We start from the raw sequence: 10476 nt of genomic DNA, 5'->3' as shown, positions 1-10476 counted from the left end.
AGAACGGATTGAAAATTGCCTCATTTAAAGGATCAATAGGTCCAAAGATTTTAAACAGGTTACAAAAGGAAGCAAATTAAACTCGGTATTGGATACCTAGGTTAGATAACAACATGACACAGTGTTTTAAAAAGTTATTGTGTTAGTTGTTAGATATGTCTAACCAATTCCATCATCACAACTCTTCCGCGTATCACCTATGTGAAGTGAGACATATCTCTACCATTGGAGAAAAGTTTGTGGTTAACTTGGACATACATGAGTGTAGTTGCCGAAAATGGATGTTGACTGGAATACCTTGTTGTCATGCTCTTTCTGCAATGAAGTTTATGAATGTGGATGCAGTCAACTTCATTTCATTTTAATTCAAGAAGGAAACATATGCACAGGTGTACAACTCAATTATCTATCTAGTGAACGGTGATCAAGTATGGGACAAAACTAAAATGCTAGATGTTGTGCCACCTCCCATAAAGAAGATTTCTGAAAGACCAAAAAAGAAAAGAAGGTTGGAGGCATGAGAGGTAATGAAGAATAAGAGTCAGTTAGGCCAAACTGGATTAAAGAAAAAATGTGGGATTTATCATAAGCTTGGCCACAACAGAAAGTCCTGCATTGAAAATCCATCTCAACAAGGACCAAGTCAGGAAGCTCCAAGTGCACCAGGGTTATCTCACCTAAGGTCATCTCACCAAGCTCCAATGGAGGCAGGACAATCTGCATTAGGGCCATCTGAGCAAGCTCTATCTCAGGCAGCTCCAACCGCACCCCTTCCACCATCTCCCCCTACTCAACCAACAATTTCACAACCATCTCAGCCAGCTCAAGAGACAACAAGATCAAGTGCAAATTTTCCAAGACCCAACACGAGGCTTAAGTTACAATCCATGAGAGGTCGCTTTTGGAAGCCATGACTGCTTTTGGAACCCACTAATTTCACTTTATAGTTGTGTATTTTGAAAAACAATTATTCTAGGCTTCTGTTAATGTATTTTGGAATGACATTTACATTCATGTAGTCAATCTATTTGATAATTTTTGCAGTACATTAATGTTATCAGGTTCTATGATAATTAAGTTTGCTTCATTCCAAATGTCTCTGCTTATTTCATTTCCTTCAAGGTTAAATTTTACATTATATAGCACATTACTTGATACTGAAATAGAAATTAAAATTTCATTTTGATTTAAAATTTAATTTTTCTTTATTTGATATTGAAGTATTATACATAACATCAAATATTTGGTTCATTCAAATTCATTTTGCATTGATATAGATTCGGGATACATATTACATACTGGATAGAATGAACTCAACACACTAATACATATTACATTAACTCATTCAATCATAATCCCAAAATAAACATTGATACGTCACTCATGGGAATTTTAAGAAAATAATCAACATAACAATGTTTATTACAACAACAACACACAACCCTACTAATAACATCTTCAGACGGTTTTCCAAGTTACAAATCTTGTTTCTTTGTCCAACTATAGTTCCATCTTTGTCATCCCTAATGTCTTCAATGCACCATCTAAAGAAATTGCATCCAATGCTTACGTCACTTTGTCTCTGTATTAGACAAAACGATAACCAAAACAATCAATACCAATGCATCACAGTTCAATACATCTCACCTTGTACTTTGGACACCCCAAACTTGCCTCCCACCATTTTTGACAGTTGTTGTTCTCAAAACCGCAAATTCCCCACAATCTCAAATGGGAGCAACAAAAGTGGTCTTGCTCCCACCACCATGGCTAAAATTAGATTGTTTTTGTTGCACTTCCATTCGATTACAGTTGCATGATGATATAGACACAAAGCTATAGGCAGACATTCCCACCACAAACGAAGCTACGAACGAAACTTGGAACGAATCACATAAGTTATTTACTCCTCCCCACCAACGAATCCACAACACCAACCTCTACCATAAACAACCCTCATATCTGTGAACACCCTCGTATCTGTGAAGAAGCCACCATCCAAGAACGTTAACGACAAAACAGAAACCCTAACCCCCCACACTTTATTAATCTCTGTCAAATCCAATCTCATGCCACCTCATACAACATCTAATTTCATGCCACCTCACACAACACCTAATCTTATGTGTCTTTAAATTGACAGTCGACATCACCCATTCTCTCTGCCACATAAGCAACACTTGATGTCGTAAGGTGAGACTTAACAAAAAGGATCAATTTGGATACATTTTACAAAACATAGGGATCAAATTGATTTTTTTAAAAATCATTTTACTAAATTGAATATTGTCCCTAAATGTAGGAACGAATAAGGTAAATTATACCTACTATTTTAAATATTACAATAACTTCATTTATTTCCACTTTCACATTTTATTCTCTTCTCAACATAGAAAATAAGTATAAACTTAAAACAGCCAAAAATTGTTATCTTATTTTAATTTATAACAGTTCATTAATGTTAAAAATTAAAAATTTGTTTCTAAAATTAGTACATGATTTTACTCAAAAACAAAATTCGGAATTATGAATCAAATTTTCACCAAATGAAATTCTTATAAGTTCCCCACAAGCCGAAATGGCGACCAAATGCATAGACGGCATCGAAGTGGGGCAATCGAACACTAACACAAGCGCAGACAACATCATAACACAGCTCCAAACATATCAATTTCAATAATGCTTTCTTCTGCAATTTCTCTGAAGCCCTTCCTTCAGTCCCTTTTCATTGATCGTTATGCTCAGGTAAATAACCCTTCACCGTTTTAGTTTTTTCTGCTCCTCATTCGCTGTCTATTAGCAATTTTTTTTCAGAGGGAGTGCAAGAAAATACACTTTGATTTTTGGGGTTAAATGCAAAAATGACAGACAAAAAAATGAAGTCTTGTAGATATGAGAATTGTGAACTTCCCCCCTTGATGAACCCTTTTCTTTCAAGAGCTCAAAGCATGTTTCAAAATCATAATTTTCACTCAATGATGACAATCCAGTTTCGTTTGTATAATGCTTCCTATTCTCTCCTTGGCACGGTGTGTTTCAGAGCTCAACTGCTGCAACCAGGTGGGAGTGTTTGGGGTTTAACAAGTCAACAAATTTCAGTACCAAGAGAGTGTTGTGGACAGATGGGTTCAAGCTGAGTTGCTTGGTTGATAACAGAGAGATGGACGTGGAGTCATCATCATCATCTTTTGTAGACGATGCTGCTGTGAGATTAAGTGGTATCGGTATGTTCTGTATTTCCTGAGCTCACACCAGATATATAGGGTCTATATGTTTGCGTATAAATGCTAATTCTTTCTGTTTTGCAGAAGAGGATTCAGGAGAGCCTAGTATTTCTACAATAGTGATGAATTTCGAGAATAAGTTTGATCCTTTTGGAGCAATTAGCCCCCCACTTTACCAAACGGCTACTTTTAAGCAGGTAAAGCTGATTTTTCATATTATCTTGTGACAGAAGTTCCTATAGCTGGTTTTTTATTCGTGTAACCTTGTTATCTTGGATCAATGTATGATGCTCGCGTGAGTATTTAGTATATTAAGCTTCCTTAAATATCTTCCTTTTACATCTCTGTGTCTTATACTCTTCTTTATGCAGCCTTCTGCAATAGAAAACGGTCCCTATGACTATACCAGAAGTGGAAATCCTACTCGCGATGCTTTAGAAAGGTTTGATAATAATGACATGATTGGTTTGTGTTTTGTGTTGCAACTACGTTTCATATTATGTTTCTTTGCCCATTCTCTTTTAATTTTCATGTTTTATGTTCTTAGTTTACTGGCAAAACTTGATAAAGCAGATAGAGCCTTGTGCTTCACCAGCGGAATGGCTGCTTTGACTGCTGTTGTTCATCTTGTTGGAACTGGTACTTTTTCTTTCTTCGGTGTGATAAAATCTGATCCATCTTCATTGTTAGTTATTAGCTTACTTACTGAGTACCTACAAGGTCTAAGGTTATTTTTATTATATATGTGTGATTAACTTATAATTTTACTAATAAAATATTAAACAGGTGCACAATGTGACAGTGTTTACATTTTTTGTGGCTATGGGGCTTCTGTCAGTTTTTTCTTATAACTCTTACATTTTTCCTCGATTGGTCCTGTGTCAGATTCATAACAAAACTAGAACAGACTACATAGATAACTTACTCATGAACTGTGGGGTTGCAAACATAGATTTTCGTTTTTTTTAATAAAACATGATAGTTAATTGTTATTTACTCCGGACAATGTACATATAGGTGAGGAAATTGTTGCTGGAGATGATGTATATGGGGGCTCAGATAGGTTGCTGTCTCAAGTAGTTCCAAGGACTGGAGTTGTGGTGAAGTTAGTCTGATTTGTTGGTTATGCTTAGCTATTTACTCTAGATTGATTAATTAATTATACAAAATATCAGCCAACTATGTTGGTTCCATGGAGTACAATTTTTTTAATGATGTTAGGTTAATTCTTGTTTGTGCAGACGGGTAAATACCACTGATCTAAATGAGGTTGCATCTGCCATTGGACCCAGGACTAAGCTTGTGTGGCTTGAGAGTCCAACCAATCCTCGGCTACAAATTTCTGATATTCGAGTAAGGTGTCATATTTTGCACTTCTGACTTTCAGAGTGTTAATGGTATTGATTAAGTTTTTCTATGGTTGTTGTTGTTGTCCTCTTCTTTACTTCACTAAGTGTTACACTAAAAATCTGTGAGGAAGTTTCTGTCATTAGTATCTAATTTGAAATGTCAACTTCCAGGGAATATTATTTCTTAGTGTTCAGGAAATGCTATGGAATTTATGTATATCAATAAGGCATCTCACTCTGATCCGCCTTCCTCTCTCCCTTTTCCAAATATGAAAAAAAAAAGATATATAGTGGCTTTAGGAAACATGATAATTGTTTCCTTTATGTCTAGAGTGTTACAATTATGAATAATAATCCATAAATAATACCCTGACTTTAATATCTATAAGGCTGTATATCTAATTATGACTGCCAGCAATAAGTATATTTTCCATCATATTTTTTCCTACATAGATAAGAGGGCGCTGCAATGTTGAAACTTGCAGACTTGCCAATAGTAGTTTTCTTACACTAATTAGTATCGCTGTATATTTTACTTGTTAATTATAAATAATGTTTTCTTGCTTAAAAATAACTTACAATTTCAGTTAATTATAGACATCTGTCCTTCATAATTTATAGGACTTTTTCCTGAATTACTATTAGCTTCAGTACTTTGTCATTTAGTTATTTGTGGATATTTAATATCAAACATATTTTAAAATTCAAGTCCTCTTGTATGTATGATATGAACTTCTGATCTGAAATATTAAAGGGTTTTACTCTCAATAATATAAAATTTCTTTTTCTTTCTCCTTTCTTAATTCATGTCCAGAAAATAGCAGAGATGGCTCATTCACATGGTGCTCTTGTGTTAGTGGACAATAGTATCATGTCACCTGTATTGTCCCGGCCATTAGAACTTGGAGCAGGTATTAGCAATTATATAAGCTAATGAGTATAAATAGATCTACTTACTTCTTTAAAGCATGCTTGCTAACACGGACAAAAGTGAATTGAGGGTGGAATATGAGGAGTCAAATATTGAAAACCATTTCCAATTCCTCAAAGACTAAGAGTGAAAAATATGCAATGTATTTCATTATTGGTACTGGTTTTTCTCCACTTGTGTCTCGTACCAAAATATACGAATGGCAAAATTACATATCCATTTTAAATGGTTGCTTAGCACTATATATTCACTGTAACGTTTACTCCATTATCATTTTAAATACAAATATTTGTAAAGAGTATGATGAAATGCAAAGTCCATTTTTCACTGTTTTATTTTTTAATGCATAAAGGAATTTATTAAGATCATCTCAACAAGCCTAGTTATGCTCAGACTGGTACTTTTGTGCTGCAGATATTGTCATGCACTCAGCTACAAAATTTATTGGTGGACATAGTGACATTATGGCTGGTGTGCTTGCTGTGAAGGGTGAAAAGTAATTACTCTTTTAATGTTTCAGATTTGCAGATATTAAAGATATTAATTTATTGTTTTTGTCATTTAAACTTGTCAGTCTATATTTCATTTTCAGTAATGCTGTGATTTAAATTTAATTGAATGGCATATTTTTATTCGTATTTTTAGTAAGTGCTCTTGTTTGTTAATCAGTAAATATTGGCTAGCTTTTGTACAAGATGGGTTTGATTTGATCAATATTTGAAATTCTTGAGTAAATTACTTTTGTAAGATATGTAGTGAAAAATTTCATGAGCTTGGTTTTAAATCATAGGATAGATTATGTTTTGAATCTTTACTAGAAAATTCCTTTCTCATTTCAAACCGAAGGGAGAAGGAGGTAATCTCTTTGTTTTGTTGAATTCTGTGTGCTTTAAGCTCCTTCAAAATTGGTTAATGATATTCTTGTCAGGTATTTCTTTTGATCCCTTTTTGTTTTTTTATGAGCTTCATTAAGCGAAAGTTGAATCAAAGATTTTATTCTTTCATAAGCTATTAGCAATTATTTTTCTAATGGAGTTTTCATGTTTATAATTATTCTTTTAAATTATTCTGGATCGCTACTCAGTACCCACTTTTCATCTCCTCCTGGATGGTTATCTAATTTTGTCAATCTTAAGGTTGGGAAAGGAATTGTATTTCTTGCAAAATGCAGAGGGTTCAGGCTTAGCCCCATTTGACTGTTGGCTTTGTATGCGAGGAATCAAGACCATGGCCCTGAGAGTCGAAAAGCAACAGGTGCAACTTTCTGCTATTTGTATAATAATATTAGGGCATGTGTTGTTTGTCTCTATTATTTTTTAGAATAGTTAAATATTTTTTTAATGATTAGTCTAGTGAACAAGAATACAACTGGCTGAAATATCTTCTTAACAAAATATACATGGATCTTTCCGAGTTCCTTGAGTTCAATCCATGTGATAAGTTGCTAAGAATAAAGATGATGCATAAAAAGATTTCAGATTGACTGTGACACAGAATGAGAGTTATTTTAATTAGGGATTCATCACAGAGTTTGATTTGATTGTACAAAAGTAGATATTGGTGTGACACCTATTGAGAAAAAAGATAACAAAGAAATGGTTAGGGTATGTACAATGAAGGCCACTGGAAGCACAGATGAGGAGAGTAGTTCACATGGTTTTGGATCCTGTGAAAAGAGATAGAGGGGAACTGAAAAGGACACTGGAGGAATATTAAAAGGAATCTCATGGTTAGTAATATCCTTGGTAATTTGATTTTTAACCGACCCAATGGTGTTGTATGATCCATGTAGTCCACTTCACCTAGTGGGATAAGGATATTGTAGTCATAGAATAGTTGTATTGTATCCTTGTGAATTTTATCAGTTGGGAAGTTTTACCCTTTTGTTTTTCTCAAAATGAAAATTTCTTTCTCAGTCATTTTCTCATTCCATATTACCTTGTTTGTTGGAATCAGTTTTTGTGGAGGGATATATCCTTCTCTTTCCAACTCAGTAGTCATTTGCTTGAATATTTAAAGAATTTTCAGAAATTGCTTGCATGCTTGATGATTCGGGGTTCTGCTTCACATTTTTCACATATTCTCATTCCTGAATATATTTCTATGATCTCTTTGATTGGCTTTCACGTCTGATTTTGAAGCTAATAAAGCTCCTTCAACGATTTCATAGTCAAACTTTTTTCTTTATCCTTACAATATAAACATGCTTGAATGACACGCATGAAACTAATCATAATTTTGATCAACAGTCTAATGTCTTACACCCTCTTCTATTCCCATACTTTTCTCAGTTATCTGTTAAATTACCGTTGTTTGTCTGACATGGTAGTAGAATCGAGATACAAGTAGTGTATCGGAGAGCTGATATTATGAATCGTAAATCGTTTCGTATCGTGAATCGTAAGATTCATAAACATTAAAAAATTTAATATATACTTAAATATATAAAATATGTATACATGCAAGATACAATAAATTATATATGTATATATATATATGTATATATATATATGTCTATATATATGTATATATATACCACATAATTTCACCAAAACAACTTCTATGCTGCGTACATGTTATTAAACAAATTGTATACATGCAGGATACAATAAATTATATATGTATATATATATGTCTATGTATATATATACCACACAATTTCACCAAAACAACCTCTATGGTGCATACATGTTATTAAACAAATTATGTCTATCTTTTTTTATTTACTCATTTTTTAAAATCCACACTGATTCACACAATATGGAATCGTTTCGTTTCGGGATTCAGCGATTCTTTGTGCGAATCGCACGATACAGCTAAGATTCAGGGACGAAAAAGATTCTTCACACGATTCGTATCGTGGGAGGGTGAAACCGTATCGTTTCGTACGATACGTATCGTGAGTCGTAAGATACTAACTACTATTTAGAATTCAGAATTGGATGTTTATCTTCCTTAAAACTATAGATCTAAGGAAATTAATTCTTCTAGTCCAGAGGTTAATTTTTCTTTTGGAGACTGGTTGTTAAATTTTAATGGTCTCAATGAGATATTTCATTTTTTTGGGGTCCAGATTCAATTGGCTTATCAGTAGTGTCTTTTATGGTGATTATATATGCTTGTTTATGGCTGTCAATTTAGAATGAAAATCTTGTGTAGGATAATGCACAAAAGATTGCTGAGTTCCTTGCTTCCCATCCTCGAGTTAAGAAAGTGAATTATGCTGGCTTGCTTGATCATCCCGGTCGTGATTTACACTATTCTCAGGTATGGTATGGTATAACTTCAAATTGAGATTGTTGTTCCTATATGGCAGCAATTTATTATATATATTCATTGCAGGCAAAGGGTGCAGGATCTGTGCTTAGCTTCTTGACTGGTTCACTGGCACTTTCAAGACATATTGTTGAAACTACCAATTACTTCAGCATAACCGTCAGCTTTGGTAAATGAATTTTCATTTGGTAATGATAAACTAACAACTATATTTGATAGGTTCTTCAGGATACCAGTTCTTTAATGACAATACAAGTTCAACACTTCTCTTAACGGGCCTTTATGTTCAATATAATATATGAACACTGGCTAGGAACTAGTGATAGTAAAGTATGTTGGCATGCTAATTGCAAAGCTGGGACTCAAAAATGGAAATGAAATGTTAGACCTAAAGCCGCATTGTTAATAAAAAACCAAGATTTTTTAGACATCATTAGATGTACTTTACCAGATTAAAATCTCCATGATAGAGCTACATTTTGTGTTCATTTACTGATTTAAACTATATTAATTTAGTTCCAGAAATAACTGTAAGATGTTAAATGAGAAAGCAATACAGAATTTTGATGTGGTTGTGAATGGAGAGAGGTTGATTGGGGTTATTATTTTTGTTGTTGGCAGGGAGTGTTAAGTCCCTTATCAGCATGCCATGCTTTATGTCACATGCAAGCATACCTTCTGCAGTTCGTGAGGCCAGGGGTTTAACTGAAGATCTTGTTCGTATATCTGTGGGGATTGAGGATGTGAATGATCTCATTTCTGATCTAGACAATGCACTTAGAACAGGGCCTTTTTAATATTTTTTTTCTCTTTTTTTTCTATAATATTCATCCTAAAGAAGTTGAATTAGCAACATGTTAGTACGGATGTTGAGGATTTGAGAGCATTGTTATCCTGTCTTTGGAAATTTAAAGTGTTTCTTCTTATACGCATGTAAACTAAATCCACCTTTTCATACAAGTTTTTAAAGATTAGTGAAAGTATTGTCCTATGAAGATTGAAGAGCCTAGTACAAATTTTTCATCTTTGATCTATTATCACTAAACTAGGATTTAAAGTTTTTAATTTTCCATGTAAATTTTAAAATACAAGCAAGTACTTCTTCAATTGATGAGAATGTTAGACTGTTGACTTAGCTCTTTCTATGCATTTTAGAAATTGAGATTTATGATGATTCTTTTATATCAATTTAAATTTTGGATTAATTTTTGTTTGTTATTTAATTTTAAAGTATTATTTAAAATGTGTTATTAGTTCAGTTGAGTTAATGACGTTTGAATGAATAAACCGTGATTAGTTTTGAATGGATTTAGTTAATGATTCAGTTTTAAAACATCCTAAGTTAAAACATAAGATATAGTAGTGTGATATTATGTATTTTTGAAAATAAATAAAATTGACTGCAAAACGGCCGTTGCATTATTTTTTACACGAGTAAAAACCAGAAATGTGCTTAAAAAAGTTAAGATTGCTCTGATCACAGAGTTAGAATTCGTCCACCAGAATTCAGTTCCTGTTCAAGTAAGGTCGTGCATTACCAATCAGTAATTAGTTATATAAAGAATTCTGTTTTACTTTAAACTGTCAATGTCGGACTAAAGGAACCTCCCAACTTTAGCAGTATTGATTTACTGTTGCAGATGAATGTGATGGTCGATGTCCACAATCTTCCTACCAAGGTGTTTCCTATATGTCA

The 10476-nt window shown here is 33.4% G+C and overlaps 1 protein-coding gene across 2 annotated transcripts; it reads left to right on the top strand.

Moving 5' to 3' along the window:
- The first annotated feature begins 2533 nt into the window (after positions 1-2533).
- LOC137813981 (cystathionine beta-lyase, chloroplastic) lies at positions 2534-9985 on the top strand. 2 transcript variants are annotated; one of them, XM_068616491.1, is made up of 14 exons: positions 2534-2745; positions 3041-3224; positions 3309-3421; positions 3596-3666; positions 3772-3863; positions 4242-4329; positions 4466-4577; positions 5388-5484; positions 5919-6000; positions 6641-6758; positions 8664-8771; positions 8847-8949; positions 9402-9581; positions 9817-9985. In XM_068616491.1, the coding sequence occupies exons 1-13, from the start codon at positions 2680-2682 to the stop codon at positions 9575-9577; spliced, it is 1410 nt and encodes a 469-aa protein (XP_068472592.1). In that variant the 5' UTR covers positions 2534-2679; the 3' UTR covers positions 9578-9581; positions 9817-9985. The 2 variants fall into 2 exon arrangements, with proteins under 2 accessions (XP_068472592.1, XP_068472591.1); XM_068616490.1 differs by lacking the exon at positions 9817-9985 and having other exon boundaries at positions 9402-9775.
- Positions 9986-10476: the final 491 nt, after the last annotated feature.

The sequence above is a fragment of the Phaseolus vulgaris genome, chromosome 1 (assembly GCF_000499845.2).
Source record: "Phaseolus vulgaris cultivar G19833 chromosome 1, P. vulgaris v2.0, whole genome shotgun sequence".
NCBI classification, from domain to species: Eukaryota; Viridiplantae; Streptophyta; class Magnoliopsida; order Fabales; family Fabaceae; genus Phaseolus; species Phaseolus vulgaris.
Note: the sequence above shows the minus strand (reverse complement) of the source record. Positions and strands in the feature narration are given on the sequence as shown.